Genomic DNA, 19,364 nt, shown 5'->3' with positions numbered 1-19,364 from the left:
AGTAGTGTTTAGGGTTCTGAGATACTTGAAGAGTTCAGCTGACAAAGGCTTATTCTTTAAGAAATCCAAACAAAGAAGAATTGAAGCTTATACAGATGCAGACTGGGCAGGCTCAATAACATATAGAAGATCTTCATTAGGATACTATACATTTTTTTGGGGAAACCTTGTGACTTGGCGAAGCAAAAAAACATAGTGTTGTAGCAAGAAGTAGTGCAAAGGCTGAGTTTATATCAATGGCTCAAGGAATTTGTGAAATGATGTGCTTAAGGAGAATTATGGAAGAGCTGAGGAAACTAATAACGTCACCAATGAAGTGTACTGTGATAGCAAAGTTGCCATTAGCATTGCTTACAACCCAATCCAACATGACAGAACTAAACATGTTGAGATTGGTAGACACTTTATCAAGGAGAACGTTGAAGAAGGCAAAGTGTGCATGTCATTTGTTCCTTCAAAACAACAGATTCTTGACATACTTACCAAAGGGCTCTCTAAGACAAGTTTTGATTTTCTTGTAAGCAAGTTGGGCATGATTGATATATATGCACCAACTTGAGGGACGGTGTTGAAATACGTAAAGCCCCATACATTTTAGGTATATTGTTTAAGTTATTTAGGTAGATAAATCTTAGAATAATAAATTGAGATTTTTTAGGAATATTTTTTTATCTTTTAGTAGTTTACTAGAATAAGGGGATTATTTTCCCAGTTAGGTTATGAGTCTTTTTTGTATTTACATTCAGTTCTTTACTTAATAAAATTAGAATAGTTTTACTGAACACTCTTTTGAGAACTTTCAACCACAATTAAGAATTTTCTCAAATTCACTAATTTGTAACCTTTTGAGGACAAGGACTAACCTGTACAATTAGCTTTTCAATTAGCTTTACAATCATTAGGTTTTCTACCCAAAACATTAAGAAAACCCTCACAAAAATAAGAAACAAGATTAAAGATAAAAGATACCTCTCAAAGGTTGATATTACAATGATCAAGCTTACTTAATGACTATACTACACTTGAAAGATTGAAAGAAATTGCTACCCAAGTGTGTGTATAAAGAACAAAAAGAATAACAAAGAAAAGATTGGATTTATGTACAATTGACTTTGCAAACCTGTTTCTTGTCTTCAATGTGGAGCCCTTGAATTGTATTTATGTCCTCTAACTACTTTGGAGACGTTAGACTTGGATTAGAGCCATTGCAGTAATAAATTCGAGCACTAATTGTAATTTGCAGAGAACTTGTACCGATACAACTTCACTTGTATCAGTATAACTCTTTAAAAATCTAACCATTTGAGCTTGTTGTATTGCTACAAATGGACTTGTGTCGACATAAGTATCAGGGTTTCAAGAGAAAGTGACTTGTGGCAATACATCGTAGCATTTGTATCTGTTAGGGATCGACCCAATTAAGCAACAAACAAGTAAAAATAGCAGAAGAAATTGAGAAGATGAACACACAAATTTAACGTGGAAAAACCCCTCCAAAGAGGATAAAAAACCACGGGCAAAGATAATTTTACTATAATGGCAAAAGAACGATGAGTACAAAAGATGGAGATAAAAATAAACCCCGAAAACCCGAAAAAACAAAGAACCCTCAAAACGTAAACATAAAATTCTCTGAATGTGTTATGAGTTCTAGTCTAATGGGTGTCTACACTAAGGTTGTAAAAGAGCCTATTTATAGGCTAAATTCATATGTCAAATAATAATAAAATAATCTAAACTAATCAGTGTTTGACTGAAACAAATAAACAGAGTTTAACTAAAAGATTATTTCTCAAATTTGACTGAAAATAGGAGTCATACTTAACAAATCTCCACCTTGACTCATATTTCCACAACACCATCTTTGCCAAAGCCCGCCACGAGCCTATCTTGAACTATGCAGGGAATTAACTAAGTCGAATCTATGCTTAGAAACTGGAAGACTTCTAGCCTTCGACTTGTACACTGCCAAATCAAAATTAACCCGAGTCTGATTTTCACGAACACAGTGCCCTAACTTTTCAAAACCTACATCCAAAAGAGAACCTCTTTTCAACGAAACGGTCATACATTTTTCCCTCCTATGACCAAGTTGCCTCCGCTCCAAATGAGTTGGCTTCGACTCTGTAACGGACGAGGGACGTCCGATTTCACCGGTCACTGTAGAACCTTCCAGAATATAAAGACTGCCAGTTCTTTTACCTTTTAACAAAACGAGAGCTCCACGAGATACTTTAATGCCGCTTGACTCGATGTTGATTTTGCATCCTTTCAAGTCTAAAATACTTAAGGAGATGAGATTCTTTCGTAAATCAGGTACATACCTAACATCTGAGAGTGTCCTAATCGTCCCATCGTGTATCCTAATTTTAACAGTACCAATGCCAATTACCTTACTAGATGAATCGTTTCCCATGCGAACAACTCCACCTTCAACTGAACTGTATGTAGAGAACTATTCTCTATTGGGACACACGTGGAAAGAACATCCCGAATCTAGGATCCACTCGGACGTGAGCTTGGAGTTATTGCTCGTTGACACTAACAAGAAATCATCACCGCTTTCATCGATCAAATTAGCATCAGCTACATCTTCCCCGTTACTCTCAGCAGCTCTTTTATTTCGCAGTTTATAACAATCTGCTTTAACGTGACCTAACTTTTTACAATAGCGAAACCTTTTGTCTCGTTTCTTTAATGCTACCAAAACGGAAGCTTGCCTATCTGTCTTGCTATCCAAATGAAGCTTATTGTCGAGTTTGTCTCTACTCAACAAATGACCCTTCACATCTTCGAACGAGATTTTGTCTCTGCCATAAATCAGGGTCTCCTTGAAAGACTTGTATGAAGGGGGTAAAGAGCACAATAATAGCATAGCTTGATCTTCATCATCACTATGAACCTCAACGTTCCTTAAATCATTTAAAAGAGTAATGAATTGACTGATGTGATCTCTAAGAAGCTCACCTTCGTTCATGCGAAACGTAAATAGACGTTGTTTCAACACTAAACGGTTAGCCAAAGACTTAGTCGCATAAAGAGTTTCTAACCTTTTCCACAAAATGGATGAGGTCTTCTCCATCAATACCTCCTGCAATACCGTATTCGTGAGGCACAACTGGATTGCAGACAAGGCCTTTTCATCAAGCTCTTCACATTCTGTTTTATTTAGATTTTCAGGCTTTTTCCTGGTAACAACCTTTTTCAAACCGGATTAAACTAGAATTGCCATCATCCGAACTTGCCACAGATTGAAATTTGTCTTACCATCGAACTTCTCAATTTCAAATCTTGTTGTTGCCATATCTGAATGGGCTGATCTATGAAAATTGAACTAGCTCTGATACCACTTGTTAGTGATCGACCCGATTAAGCAACAAACAAGTAAAAATAGCAGAAGAAATTGAGAAGATGAACACACAAATTTAACGTGGAAAACCCCTCCAAAGAGGATAAAAAACCACGGACAAAGATAATTTTACTATAATGGCAAAAGAACGAAGAGTACAAAGGATGGAGATAAACTAAACCCCGAAAACCCGAAAAAACAAAGAACCCTCAAAACATAAACACAAAATTCTCTGAATGTGTTATGAGTTCTAATCTAATGGGTGTCTATACTAAGGTTGTAAAAGAGCCTATTTATAGGCTAAATTCATATGTCAAATAATAATAAAATAATCTAAACTAATCAGTATTTGACTGAAACAAATAAACAGAGTTTAACTAAAAGATTATTTCTTAAATTTGACTGAAAATAGGAGTCATACTTAACAGTATCGGTAGAAGGTGTAGGAGAATTCTTGAAGGCTCACTATCGACCTTGTTTTGGTAGAAATTTTCATGGTTATTGATAGAAATTCAGTTGTATTGGTACATTAGCTCTTTTGTACCAATAGAAGTCTGTTGAAGATTTTGGGGTGCTTACTGACTTACTTGTATCAATAGAACTCTCACAATCTTTATAAAAATGATTCTGAGAGGATATTTACCATAGTGTTTTGAAAAATCAAATGCATGAAATATATTTATAAACATGTTGAACAATTTTATGAGTTTGATAGTACTTGAAAATAGTTTTTAAGGTTGCATCATAAATCGGAAATTTGACTAAGAGAGAATTTATAATTTGATTTTGTTATATCAAAACATTTGAAAAATAACGCTAACAATATTGATTTGATTTTTTTTTAAAATTATTATTTTTAATTGGTTAGGCAAAACTTTCAGGCATCTTAGTAATATAAAATATATATATGATTATTAGCGTTTATATATTAATATTGTATTCATATTATTTTTCATATCATGCATGTTTTAGTTATTTTCTTATGTTAACTTTTTGTCATATCCTTTTCATCTATTATTGTAATAGTTTTTAATAGTAATTTGATTTTAACTCTAAGTTCATATACTTAAAAGATACTAAACTATATAAAATATATATTTAAATAGGTCATCATACTGACCAATTTAGGGAATAATTTGGATGTTGCTTTTAGAGTAGTTGATTCACACTATACTTGTCCATGAGTAGAGCTTGGATAAGGAATTTTTGTGTCAAGTCAGGCTAAAATGGCCCAAATTTAATTTAAATAATAAAGTATTTTTAATTTTAAATTTAATTATAATAATATAAATTAATATGAGTTTTTTTTTAATATTTAAACAATAAAACAAATCAACAAGTTTGATTGCCCTGAAAATAGGCTTAGGTTTGAATTTTTTTTAAAATCGAGTCACGTATGATCGGCCCATGAACAGCTATAATCTACACTCCACATGTTAATATAGGTCAATTTAAAATTCATGTAGCATGAAAAAAAGGTTAAAAGTAAATTTATTTTATTAATTTTTAATTTGTGTTTGGCTAAATGCTCAAATAAGGACCGGTTACCCATTTAAGGGTAAAACCTTTCAAATTGTTCAAATATAAGCCTAACATTTTCGAATTTGTTCACATTAGGGCGTATAACTCATTTAGGCAACGGGTGAAAAACACATGTTTTAAAAAAACTTATGTGGGAAAAACTTGATGACTGGGTTTAATTATTGATAGGTAAAAGAATATAAATTAAAAGAAAAAAAACATGAAAACAACAATCCCTTTAATTTGAAAAGAACTTAAAAGTCAACCCTTTTAGTCAAGTAAAAAAATTTAGCTTTCTCATTTTGTTTGTCAACCCCCTTTCTATGAACAAAAGAAGTCCTAAAACAAATTAGTCAAAATTGAAAGGAAACTTCAGCAAGAAGACTATGAAAGGAGAATGATTAGCATGTACATATTTTGAGAAGGTATTTGGGATTTTGCTTTAAAGTTTATTTCTTTTTAACAACATTTGATTCAAAGTTACATGATTACTTTTTAAAGTTATTTGATTTAAAGATGTGTATTTAATATTTTATTTTATTTGTGTATTTGGCTATTTGTAAATATTGATGCTTTTAAATGGTAATTGCAGATTACTTTTTTTAGGAATAGATACTAGAAAAAGTTGAAAGTCATTTTTAGCTCTGCCGCCTCCCACAGGGTTTTTTCAAGTTAGTCTTCAAACATTTAGCAGCCAACAAAAAAAGAAGAAGCCTGCCATGAAAAAAATAGACTGCATTGAAGATATTTGAGACATTGATGCAAATGGATTCTCTTGGATAACAATATAAGTTATAATTCTACTATTTCTTTATTTTGATTCAAATAATTTTTGAAAAATTTAGGCTCTTGCCCAATTTTCAAGTATTAGGGTTTTTTTTTCAAAGTTGAAGGTGGAAACATATATGGATTACTTTTTCTTATTTTAAATTTCTTTTATCTCCATAAATTTCATGTTGAAAATAATTAACTAAAAAAGAATATATATATAACATCATCATGTTTTCTCAAAACGAAAAAAGCCTCTTGTGCGTGTATGAGAAGTGCATGTTTTGAATTTTTAGCTACTTACTTGGGAGTGCTGATTTACATGCATAATAGAAAAGGTATATTTTCATATTGAATCAATCCAACTCATTTCATTTCTTTTTTGTTAACCGCATTTTCTATTAAAGTAATATATTTTATTTTCCGTACTGCCATTTGTTGGCGGATGACAAACAGGATAGTCACGACTACTGAATCATCACAAACAGGGAAAAGAGAAACTAAAGTTTCCAACTTTAGTCATTAATTCTGATAGTTTTTAACTGCAAGACGAATGTCTGCATATCAACGATTTCTACTCACCATTATGCAAACATTACAACACTGAAACGAAAGAGTGGATTATCAAAATTTCAAACAATTTTCTCAGTGCATGAATCATTACACAAGTTGCAAATAAACCATCTTTGATCTAAGCAGTTGCACTTGTTAATTCTTTGGCTGGGCTTTTTGCTACTACCATTTTCTGTGGCTGCAGGCACCAAAAAGAAAAAGAAAAAACAATGAAGAGCGTAAGCTCTATCATTAATAAATCAAAATGCCTATTACAAAATTACTAATTCAATTTTATGTTGCACAAGAATCATCATGAAAATAAAACACAATTCCTATAACAGTTTCTGCCAGTACAGATTGACCAATCTCGATGTTCTCCCCAATTGTTGTGGTGCATAAAAATGTATGGCTTTGTTTTATGCAAAACAACTAACCACTATGTTCAAGTTTTAGCTAAGATTCAAGAGGATTGAGGAATGACTAATAATGTGAAACGAAACAGAGCCCCCCTGATTTTGTAAAATTGTTACAATAGAAATTAAGAAATGGCCCACACACCATTAACACCAAATGCAAAACCTTCAACTAAACCAAATTATCAACTGATATATATTCAGCATCCTAAATCCTACGAACAAACTCTTCAAAATCTTAAGTTATTAAAAGGTACGTTCTTAATAAAGTAAATCAACTACTTACTGCTGCCAACTCTTCTTCATGTTTTGGAATGAAAGCAGTGTCAACTTTTCCGTTTCTGAAGTCCTGTTAAGTGTATCATGTTCAATTAGATTAAACAATTATGAACCTCAGCATATTCACCCACTAAACATACACATCCCACATTCAAAAGATAGCACCACCAACCTCAATATCAAGGATGAGTTTATGGTATTCAATTGTTGTAGGAACCCCTGAAACAAAAGGTATGGATTAGGAGATTGCTTGAGGGATAGACTTTCTCTTGAAAATAAAATTAGGCTGAAAAGAATAAATGGAGAAACTCCTTTGTAACGTGCATATTCAAATTACATACAAATACAATACGAGGAAGACGTTTTCTTGATAGAAAGATTATACTGGATAAAAGAAAATCGAGCAACTCCTTTGGCACAAGCATATTCAGTTACATGCGTTAGCACCAACTGAAACAACAGGAGTCAAACTGACAATGGTGTCAGCTGCTCATTCAAATAGATGTACAAAGTTACTTTTCTTCTGGTTGAAGGGATTTCTCCCAAAGTTCCATAGACCCTCACATATGTGAAAGTGTAAAAGAATTTACCACAGAAAAACAAAAGTAAATGATAGAAATAGTACAGCACAATGAACAAAGTCCACTCTTGGACAATAATAGTACCTGTAATTACAGTGTCATCAAGAGCCCTTTTCATGCGCTCAATTGCTTTTTCCCTTGTTGGAGCCCATACGATAAGCTAAAACAGATAAACATAGAACAATGTCAAAGCTAAAGTTCGCATTTTAGTGAAGCAGCCCAGAAAATTATAAAACTGCATACAAAGTAACTGCAGCAACACCTTGCAACATGAATCAAAAAATGTATGCGGTTCCACATAAAACTTTGCTTCATGTTTTACTATGTAAAGAATAACCTTAACAAAGTCCAAAACTTAATGCAGTTTACTGTACACACCTTGACATTGGTAATTTATGGTATTCTTATTACTCTTTAAAAGAAAAGGAAAAAAAGATTTAAAATTCTCCTCTTCCAAAACAAACATTCTTGGACCTTCAAGGACCTTGCATCGAGCAGCTCATACATGCATAACCTTACATGTCATAAACTTGAATAGCATAAGAAATATATATTACAAACCTTTCCAAGTAATGAATCATAGCTTGGAGGAACTACGTAATCAGAATAAACATGGCTATCCATTCGAACAAATGGGCCTCCAGATGGCAAGTACGATGTTATTCTCCCTGTCATTGGAAAAGCACAGGATTTTTTTACAATATCAAAATACTATACCAGGCATTCCATTTCTTCTCTATCCTTTCAGTTATTTGAAAGCCTCAAGGAAATTGAGCATAAATTTCAAAATATAAAAAATAACAATAAAAGAAACTATATATCCTATAATGTTAAAAGAAGAAGATTACATCTAATAAAGTTGGCACTTGGCAAAAAGAAAAAAAAAGCACCTGCAAGATTGAATGATACCAGTATAGAAGAACAAGGGAAATTTTTTAAATAAAAGGAAACAACATAAAGGTTCTGATGATGGCTGTTAATATCAGGTAGAGCATTGGGGAAATTGTCTTTCAATGTAGTAGCCTCCTATCTATTTATATTAGAATACTAAGTGCAAAGAACTAAAATATCCCTTATCCAGAATAGTGTACAAATATATCTTATTATAGAACCAAGTATTGGTAAACAAATCTAATAGTTGGTCTTGGTGCATAGGTCTCATAGATTGTCAACAAATCACATTCTGCAAAAGTTCATTAACTAGATGACAATCCACATCAACATGTTTAGTTCTTTCATAAAACACTGGATTTAGGCTACATGAAGAGTTGCTTGGTAATTACAATTACCAAGGGGATGACCAGAAGACAAGAAGTGACTTTTCTTTTATCATTACAATATTGTGGGAGGAAAGGAGATGACGGAGTTTGAACCTGTGTCATATAGGTAACAGACAGAAGACAGTGACTTTATCAGCAAATGAATATTCCAAATCCCTTCAATAGTAGAAAGCTCAACAAGTTTATTGTCATGGGGCTCTAGCTCAAAACGGTACTCCTCTTACCTGTCTATCGTCCAATTCTTCTCATCCAAAATCTTTCCTTCTCGATTATGGTGCCAATGACTATATGACAAGTACTAATTTGTTATCTATCATTTTGTTAACAACTTTGTTACCCACTGGCACTAGTGCTTCGCAGCCTAGTTCTTTACTTTCCCCATTTTCTATTGAATACATACCTCAGTTTTCCTTTTCCTTTCATCATGTCTATTAGTAAGCAAACCAAAACACCAAATTGTTGTTACCTTCCTTGATTCTAATATTATCCAGGATTTGCGGAAAAAAATATCGGAGATGGGGTGAATTAAATGGGCTCTACTATTTTGATCTATTGCAACTTTTTGCATGTCAGTGTTGCTTCCACCATTTCAATTTTCATTGTCATCTTGGTCACCCATCTTTGGAGAATATGAAGCAGTGGATTCTAGACTTAGTCGTGTTGTCTTAAGTGACAGTCGAGTTAGTTGGGAAACCATCATTGTAGTTGATTTGGTCCCCTGCTTCAATAAACAAGCTCAAAATTCCTTTATGATAGTCCACTCAGCTGTTTGACATCCCTGTTATGTTACCTCCAAATTGGGATTTCATAACTTACCTTTGCAAATGATTATTCTTGTGTTCCGCGTTTTTATCGATCAAAGATCCTCTGAGGTGTTCTCAATTTCATGTCCCTTTCATGCTGAAATTAATCTCAATTTACTGTCTATTCAAGTACTTCACAATGATGATGCTAAAGTGTATTCTCTAACTCCTTCAGTTCCTTCATGCAAGAGCATGGTCTGATTCATCAGTTGTAGGGGCCACAACAGGAAGAAAAAAAACGGTTACTCATTGTTTATCATATCAAATGCATTTTCCTAAACATTTTGGATTGACAAATTACTTAAACTATGTTATTTGATTAGTCGAATGCCTTCTTCAGTTCTCAATGGTCAATCTTCTCTTTCTGAAATTAATCTCAATTTACTCTCTCTATTCGAGTACTTCACGAAGATAATACTCAAGAGTTGTTTGCAATTTCATGCTGAAATTAATCTCAATTTACTCTCACTATTTGAGTACTTCACAATGATAACACTCAGGAGTATTCTCTAACTCCAATTCCTTCATGCAAGAGCATAGTCTGATTCATTAATCAAATGCCTTCTTCAGTTCTCAATGACCAATCTTCTCATTCTGTACTTTGTTCCTCTATAGCAAACCTTCTTATTTCCTCGAATCTTTGGTTGTGTCATTTGTTCAACTTTCACTGGGTCAGGAAAATTGGATAATTGATCAATAATTTGTATATTTTTAGGATGCTGGTCTTATAATCTAGTTTTGAATAAATGCTGATGTTACTTCAGTTGAAGATGCTCTACTATAATTCTTACACCTTTACCGGTTGAGCCCAATCCTATTGCTTCTACTCCACAAAATACAGGTCACTCTTTAAGTCCTGATTGATTATCTTGCCCTAACTTGAAGGAATACACCAGATGCACCGTCAAGCAACAGAGAGCCTCCTTCAAATACATGAGCACAATCCAGTCCTCCAACAAATTTCTGGTCATCAAATTCTTCTCTGTGTTGTCCTAACGGTTTATATCTTCCTATTATTGTTTGGAAGGGTAAATACTCAGCACAGCTTGCACAGCTCTTGTACCATGTTAATGATGGAGAACTGGGGGAAAAGTAGTCTACCAATGTGATGGGCTCCAAAATATTTATGTTAGAACATTGTGTACAAAGGACCAAAATATCCAATAAAATACTTAATGTAGCAATTCTCAAAAAAGAGACCATTGCAATAATTTTGCACACAAACAGAAAAAAAATTTACAATGAACACATACCTGGTCTGGGTCTGAACCCTTTAAATGCATCTTCTGCATTGATACGACATTCAATGGAATGCCCTCTGAGCACAATATCTTCCTGCAAATCATAATTTATGAGCAGTTGAATACATTGTGTTCTATGGTCCAAAGCATTTCACTTAACCTTTTGCATTTCAATACCTGTTTGTAGCGCAGTTTTTCTCCCATAGCTACACGAATTTGTTCTTCAATCAAGTCAACAGAGGAAATCATTTCAGTTACAGGATGCTCCACCTGAGTTTATTTGATGAAAATACACATTTAGCAGCACTTCTAATTAATCTGCTAATAGGTAATGCATGAATCAGAGTCCCCAATCCTTATTGACCTGAATTCTAGTGTTCATTTCCATGAAGTAGAAGGAACCTCTTTCATCCAATAGGAACTCAACAGTTCCTACACCAATGTAACCAATAGATGCTGCTGCAGCTACTGCTGCATCACCCATGGCCTTCCGCAACTCTGGTGTCAATGCTGGAGAAGGAGCCTCTTCAAGAAGTTTTTGATTACGTCTCTGTATAGAAGTCACATTCAACAACATTTTATATCAGTAAGCTAGTTACCTGTTCAAATAATAAAGGGAAATAAAGCAAAAGCAATAGAGAACATTGTGCTGCTAAAACAATTAAATTTTAGCACATTACATCTTGCAGCAAAGATTGAGAAATAGCCACTAGCCTAGTAGCCTTTGTAAGCATTTTTGCTCCTCCTAACATAAGGATACAATATTTGGAAGTTATTATCATGAGAAAGATGCTTTAATTACTAACACAAATTAGTGATCAGACCTGTTTGATTCATTGTGATGAACCCATGAAAAGTTTAACTTATTTGTTTTCATACTTATAACTTTAGTACTAATCATAAAGGTTTTTTTTTAACTTTAGTTATTTTCCTATAGAGGGCCAGATCCAATTTATGCACCCAAGGGTTAGCTTGTCAAGCTTAGCTTATTTTTGGAGCTTCTAGGAGTAAAGTTTTCCCTTGAGTTCAAATCGGCATCTAGTCTCCGTTTAGTTGTTATTTTGACAACTTGCGTTTACCTTCTATGATGTTGGAATAATATATGTTGAAATACTATAAGAGATGACTATATTTGTTAAAACAAAGCAAAGGTTAAGGTGAAATATCAATGGTTGATTCCATATTTGAGAGGAAAAACGAAATTCATCATGTGCTTAGACGTGTCTACTCATATCTGGATGTGTCCAGCAGTGTCTTGACCATGTTTTCAACTGTGTCTGATTTTTTTTAACGAGCCCTCACATGTCCAACATGTATTCTGCTGTGCCCATGTTGGACTTGTAGAAGGGTCTGTCATTCATACTCTAGCACTCATAAGTGAGACATTGAATTTCATATGCTCTAGTAAACTTTGTAGTAGGAATCCTATCTCTAGTAGAGTTAATCCTCAAGAACCATTACAACTGAAATCATCATATTTCAAGATGGGTTTAACATATTACATTTTGAGTGTTTTAGTTGATTAAGGAATGGATGCCAAGAATCACTCATTTTCATTCAAAGAAAAATCACATCCTCTTTTCTATGACTATCAAACCAAATTCTTGCCCCAAAGTACCCATCAATTTCCATCAGACAAATCCCACAATTAACCAATAAATCCTAATTCCTAATATTATTGCTTTCCAGAATTTCAAGCAAACCTTTTTCCTTCAGTTTCAGCAATTTTTTAAGATAAATTTCAATTGCTACAAACCTGGTCTGATTCCTAAACGTTAAAAATAATTCCTATAATAGCCACAAGTCTTAAGATCCCTAGTTTTCTGACCCTATTACACCATACATATAAGTAGGCATATCTTTTCAAATATATTATGTCCCACATTACAAAGAGTTTGGAACTGAGAAGCTTTAACAGATACTCTAAAGGAGTAGCTAAAGATGGTTTTGCCTTTCCAGAACTTCAGCCTTCAAGTTGAGTAGGCTCTTTCTTTCTTTTCTTTTTTTTCTTTTTTGAAGGTTAAAAGTGATTCCTTTATGAATTGATTTGCTAAAACAAGATGCAGCAAAGTTCTGGGCTAAGCATGGTTATAGTACCTGGATGCTGCAGTCTCGCTCACCAAAGTGAACAACATTACCATATTTATCCGCAAGAACCTGCAAAACCATACCACATAACATAGGAAAATCAAAAACTTGCATGGAGTCTATATTCTATAACAGAGAACACATGAAGCAAAGGACACTATGGCTTAAACACAGGTGAAGCCAACAGTGAAGGCTAAGGAAAACACAGTATTATTGACGCAGGAGCTTTATTTATATTATAATATTTTATTATTTTAGTTTTATCTTGTAATATTTATTTTAAGTATTAGATATATTACAGACGGCTAGGGTTATTAGTTGTCTTAAGTATTTAAACCTAGGGCTTGGAATAAAACTTTGTTTGCAAGAAAGCCTAATAACTTTACTTGCAAGAAAGAAAATCTAAATAAGTTGTAGGCTTTACAGCCATGATTATTATTCTGATTCTTTTCTTTGAATTAATAGAAAAACCAGAGGTTTTTTATAACCTAAGTTTTCTAGAGTTTATCTTTTCTATTTCTTTGTTTACTGCTGTTTTTCCCCCTAAACCACAACAATTATCCTAGCACAAATACTGTCACATATTATACGATGTCACCACAAAAACATTCTAGCTATTAAGAAAAACTCCATTAGTACGCTCTCCAGATTTACATTCTTAAGAGTGATTCAAGCCCAAAAAGAGGAGGGAACTTAAAGCACAGACAAATAACCTGGAACTCAATGTGCCTTGGATTTTGGATGTACTTCTCCAAATAAACTCCATCATTTCCAAATGCAGCTGCAGCTTCACTTTTGGCTTGCTGTAATGTGTAGAAATTAAATTAAAACTGAGAGGAGATACACTTCAGTTAGATAATGCATGCTCCAATCTTTTTGGAGAACATTCATTTCTACCTCAAAGGGATATAACCAGCATTTTAGAGTATATATAAAAAAATAAGTAAAAACTTTGTCACATATTGTGTAAAAGATGGATCAAGAAATTATGTGAAAAGAAAAAAAAAATGTAAGTAATTGTTTAGTAGATCAAAGAAACACTCCTGAGTAAACAGTGGTGCCTTCAAGCAAGTAAACAAACCTACATTATTTCCCTACTTTCCTTTTTTCTCTCTTATCAACAAATACTGTTCCAAAAATCCATTTAAAAATCAAATCAGGAAAAGGATGTATTCCATATTCACATCAGTTATGCTCTACCCCAGGAGGACAAATAGAAAAGCAGATATGAATCAAATGACAATCCAATGATTACATAAATTACATAAAACTGACTTCTAAAGGGAGATCTGTAAAATAATTAGAGCGACTCGTATTTGAAGTAATACCTGCAGTAACTTCACAAACTCATCAGGCTCTTTAGCAAGACGCATTCCACGCCCTCCACCACCTGCTGTGGCCTTGAATATATAAAAGAATAAAAATTAATGACTAACACAGATTTCAATGCAGTTTCACAAACAATGGTACCCTCTTGACATTCAAAATCATATTTCATAGCTGTCTTTTGATAACAGTGCCAGAAAAAGAATACAAGATATTCACTGCATCCCTTAACAAAAACCACCATTGAACCACTACAATTCTAGGAGCAATAAAATGAACACCTAATAATTTTCAAATGGCGATCAATAGAAGATATTAGATTTCGTAATGATTTTCAAGAAGATACAGCCAGAGCAAAAGAAAGGTTTATGAACTATATGCTAGGATAGGACTCAAAAATCAATTTTTATTTTTTTTTTTAAAAAAAAGGAATAACTCTCCATTATTATTCCTGGATCTGCTTTACATAGATGTCTTCTCTTCCTAATATAGGCTTTTAGGCCAATTTTCCAGTCAGCATGCATGTCTGCTAGATTGTTTCCTTTTTAACACTTAATCTTGGAACTAACGAGAATATATGAAATTTTAATCTAAATTTTCTAAACAAAGCATAAGTAGAATAGCGAAAAGGTGCACCAAATTCGCATGTTCAGTCGGCAAATTAAACTGACACTATAGAACATAAATTGATTGCTGGGGAGCAAAATAATCACCTTGATCATCACAGGAAAGCCAATCTCATGGGCAAGCTTGATTGCTTCCTCTGTACTCTTTAAAAAAACAGAAAGTTAACAAAAGAACTGTAAACTGACAATATGAATACTATGTTTGAGCTGCATAAACATTTATTTACCCAAAATATAATACCTGTAACAATCCATCACTTCCCGGAACAGTAGGAACACCCGCGTTCTTCATTGTTTCTCGTGCAGTTGATTTGTCACCCATAACACGAATACTGTCAGGCTGCCCAAGCATAGCCAGAATTTATTCTTTAAATTAGGGCTGAGGATGAGCTAAAACCAAAAAGTATCCAAGCCGGACATATGAGCTAAAAGAATTTCATGAAGATTTAGTTTAAAACTCATCAAACTTATTAGCAAAAAGAATTAAAAGAAAAAGAATCTGGCCACAGTAAACAAGTCTTGGAGATAAAATTTCTAGTGACCTCATGAAGTAGCAGACATATCTCACAAATTGTCAAGCAATCTGTTTGCCATACAGAATTATTTTGCAGTGATGAATTGAAACTAAATGCTGAAAGCAAGCAACTCCAACTAAGAAAGATAGGCTAAAATAACTGCACAAAACTGAGTCAAAATACAGCAGCAAATTCAGATTAACGAACATTCAGGATGAGGAAACAAGCAAAGAGATATATCATCTCATGAGTGGATCTATGAGCTGCACTCAAATATAGCTAACTGAAACTTTGAAGTAATTAAAATGTATGTTCAGAAGAAATTTTGCTTTTCTATGCTCAGTATCAATTTCAAACATCTAAAAACACTTTGGTATTTAGGTAGCTCGTATTAGCCAATGGCTAATGGCCCTCTAAGGTATCCAATATGAGTACCAAAACTAACTTCACCAGTCTCAATAGAAAGCACAGGTTGCAACTCTATATATCAATATGTTATCCACCATTATGCACATTTGTTGCTTTTGAGCGGGAAAATGCCATACTGAATACTCCAATCAATTAGGGGGAAAAAAACTAGTTTTCCAATAATAAAATTATTGTCAAATAACTTGACAGTTGTGCACTTACGTTAGGCCCAATAAAGTTGATCCTGTGATCTCTGCACATTTCTACAAAAACCGCATTCTCAGAAAGGAAACCATACCCAGGATGAAGCATAGTACAGTTACGGCTAATTGCAGCAGATAGGACATTTGGAATCAATAAATACCTGAACAAAACACAGCCAAACATACAAATTGAGCTGTTATCATACTCAAACTGAATAAATACACAAACCCTAAGCACAAAAGCATGCTTTGGTATGCTTGCAATACAGAATACAAAAACATAGATAAGGATTGTAAAAGCAGAGAATGAACTCAAGGCATGTGCATTAAAGAAGAATATAGAGATGGCTTATATATGCTCGATAATATATGCCTATGGAAGTGGAAACAATCTAAAGAGAATTTATACTTGATTCTTCAAGTGAAGACAACAAAATACACTTCATGATTTGTATAAATGGTCTTTTTTGGCCTTGTACATATTTTCAATTTTCAATTGAATTCAAAATGAAATTAAGCTTCCTACTCTTAAAAGAAGAAAAGAAGGTAGTAAACTTTACCAGAATTCAAAGTTAACTAGATTCGCATTTTTCAGCCCAAAATATATTTGGAAATAATTTAAAACTTAACACTGTTGCTATTAGTACACATAAATAGACCTCGCCAAGGCTTTAACACAGGGCAGAGGTGATAAAAGAGAACAGCCAAAATGATAAGAACCTTCCAAATTCCATTGAATTGTTACATGCAAATTATTTCCAGTTAAATCTTCATAAGACTTTCGGTACTTCTTCATGTATTATAGCTAGTTGAAACTTATCTAACAGATATAATTTAAATCAGTCTTTTTCAAGCACTATTGCTAGTTGAAACTTATCTAACAGAACAATTTAAAACAGTGTTTTTGTAGTGGTAATTGCTTCAGTCCCCTTCTTTCTTAATCTCCAAACTACAGATCTCTAATTCAATGAACAAATAAAGATTAAATGAGGAGCATCTAACAAGACAAATTTCATAACAAACTTTGATGTAAAAGCTAAGACAATTGTAATAGAAACATAACAAGGAAACCATAGATGCTCAAGATATGACTACTTACGATTGACTGCTTGGTGCTTCGCCTATGCAAACTGATTCATCAGCCAGCTTCACATGAAGTGCATCCTTATCAATTGTAGAGTAAACAGCAACACATGGTATTCCCATCTCATGAGCTGTTCGGATTACACGAACAGCAATTTCTCCTCTATTTGCCACCAAAATTTTCTCAGCACGGCATTTAGCACCAAGAGCTCCTCCACACCTGCTAGATTTACATCTAACTTGGGTTGACTGAGCTTTCTGCCTAGGAAAGTTGATCCTGCTTCCCACCATAAAGGTACACTGGGAACTCCTAATAACTCTACTTCTCCCCAAGAATAAGCCCTTCAATAGGAGAATCCATGATATTAGCTATATATCATAATAAAGTAACTCGAAACTTTGATTAACGATATGTTAAAAGTTTATCCCTCTATCAGAGGCAATCTAGAGATGTCTGCAATCGATCAAATAGCTCTTAGGATTTAATGCATGTGATTTATAAGTTTCATTAGCACTTTGTGGGAAAATCATTAGATATGAATACGTAAGATACTTGCGATTAGATACGTGAGTGTAAAATAGCATCTCCCCAAAAAAGCATGCTCTTTTTTACCACCAGATAAAGAAAATATGTTGTTGGGAGCAAAGAGATTGAGGAATTACCCATACGTAAAATCACAGTAAGTACTTAACGGGGTATCGGAGCTTTGGCAGATTTCGTCCTAGGAAACTAGAAAACATCGGAGCATTGCCGGAATTCACTCTAGGAATCTATACCCAATTTCCAAAACTATATAGAAGAAAGAATCTAGCATCCAGCAGAAGGAACAAAGTGAAAATTATGATGCGAAAAGAGAAGGGAGACTTACAGGAGGTGATGTGACCGACTTGCACATAGTCAGTGAAGCATCCATTGCCATTGAGAAAAACAGAAAATGCCTACAATAGCAAATACCCATTTAAGCCAAAGCTTCAGTGCTACATGTCTAAGCATAAAAAAAAATAGATCTAATGAAACACAATTTAAAGAAAGAAAGAGAGAGAGAAAGATACCAAGCTTGACGTGAACAAGAATCAGAGCAATGTAGTGAGACAGGGAGATGGGGAAATAGAGAGAAGAGAGAGATATGGAGAAGTTGTCGATGGAAACGAGGCAAGTGTTTTATTGAATGCTCCGCCTAAATGGTTGGGGTTATCACTCATCAGGCATATAAGCCCAGACCTTTCCCTACGGTTCTATCTCTACGGTTGGGTCCATTCCTCCAATGTTTTCATTCCACGTTTGCATCTCACAATTGTCAGCACCCACTTAGCTCTGTTTGGATTGGGCCGGAAAAAGGAAAAACAGCTCGACTCATGCCCATAACAAATTTTTTTTTTCTTTTTCTTTTTTTCTTTTACTTTTGAGAATCGTCGGGCAGTTGGACCCTTTTATTAAGATTTACGGGTCAGGGTCATAGTTGGCTTTACTTAAATTTGTCTTAAATGTCACTATAAATTAAAAATTGTATTCGAAAATTTTTATTTAAGTAATTAGATTGTTAAAATTAATGATATATTACTTTTTTTTGTTCGAAATGTTTGCATTAATATCTTTTTTTTTCTATTTAATTTTTTTATGAAACAGATTTAGATGTTACAAATCTGTAAACCAAAATTTAAAATGTTTTTTTCTCCAATCCCCACCACTGACCATCAGATCAACTTGGATCTAAAATATGTTCTTCTACTCATCGAAGAGTACTGATTCACCATGTCAATCATTGAATCGTTGTTTGAAGCTCGCTAGTGGAACTTTAAAAAAATTAATAATCCAAATGACATAAATAAAAACTTTTGAAAAATTTAACGGCTTAATTGAAAACTTTGAATAGTTTAGTGACCAAATTGTAAATTTGTTTAGTTAAGTGACCAAAACGAAAACTTATCCATAATTTAGTGGCTAATGATGTAATTCACCCTTTATTAAAATATTATTATATTAATTTTGTAATAATTTATATTATAATTTTATAAATATATTCATATCTTTCATTATGATTTTTATAAAATTTCATTTAAAATTTTATACTATATATTCCATTTAACTTTCTAAAAATTAGAATTAATTCTTTTCTTTATTCTAACAAAAAAAAAGCCATGAATAGTTAATTACTCAAGTTTGCTATCAAAGTAGCACGATTTCGTCTAACAAAGTCTAGGGTTTTTACGATTGCTGAAGCGCGGTAGAGATGGCACTAATGGAGAAGGAGTTGGCAGATTTAAGCCTTGACGAGGAAGAGGATGAAGGCATGCAATTTGCGACGGAGGCTAGACCGCAAAGAT

The 19,364-nt window shown here is 33.6% G+C and overlaps 1 protein-coding gene across 2 annotated transcripts; it reads right to left on the bottom strand.

Moving 5' to 3' along the window:
- Window positions 1-6,134: 6,134 nt before the first annotated feature.
- On the bottom strand, window positions 6,135-18,258 carry LOC105793873 (biotin carboxylase 1, chloroplastic). Of its 2 annotated transcripts, none has more exons than XM_012622746.2 (17): window positions 18,093-18,258; window positions 17,909-17,978; window positions 17,056-17,381; window positions 15,976-16,117; window positions 15,072-15,170; window positions 14,918-14,974; window positions 14,207-14,278; window positions 13,592-13,681; window positions 12,888-12,947; window positions 11,155-11,340; window positions 10,968-11,060; window positions 10,803-10,884; window positions 8,028-8,134; window positions 7,551-7,626; window positions 7,058-7,104; window positions 6,893-6,955; window positions 6,135-6,389 (listed from the first exon to the last, which is right to left on the bottom strand). In XM_012622746.2, the coding sequence occupies exons 2-17, from the start codon at window positions 17,957-17,959 to the stop codon at window positions 6,330-6,332; spliced, it is 1,611 nt and encodes a 536-aa protein (XP_012478200.1). In that variant the 5' UTR covers window positions 17,960-17,978; window positions 18,093-18,258; the 3' UTR covers window positions 6,135-6,329. The 2 variants fall into 2 exon arrangements, with proteins under 2 accessions (XP_012478200.1, XP_012478201.1); XM_012622747.2 differs by lacking the exon at window positions 18,093-18,258 and adding an exon at window positions 17,703-17,769.
- Between the last annotated feature and the right edge of the window lie 1,106 nt (window positions 18,259-19,364).

Source organism: Gossypium raimondii, chromosome 3 (genome assembly GCF_025698545.1).
Source record: "Gossypium raimondii isolate GPD5lz chromosome 3, ASM2569854v1, whole genome shotgun sequence".
NCBI lineage: Eukaryota > Viridiplantae > Streptophyta > Magnoliopsida > Malvales > Malvaceae > Gossypium > Gossypium raimondii.
The sequence above is the reverse complement of the archived record's forward strand: the minus strand, read 5'-3'. Positions and strand labels throughout refer to the sequence as shown.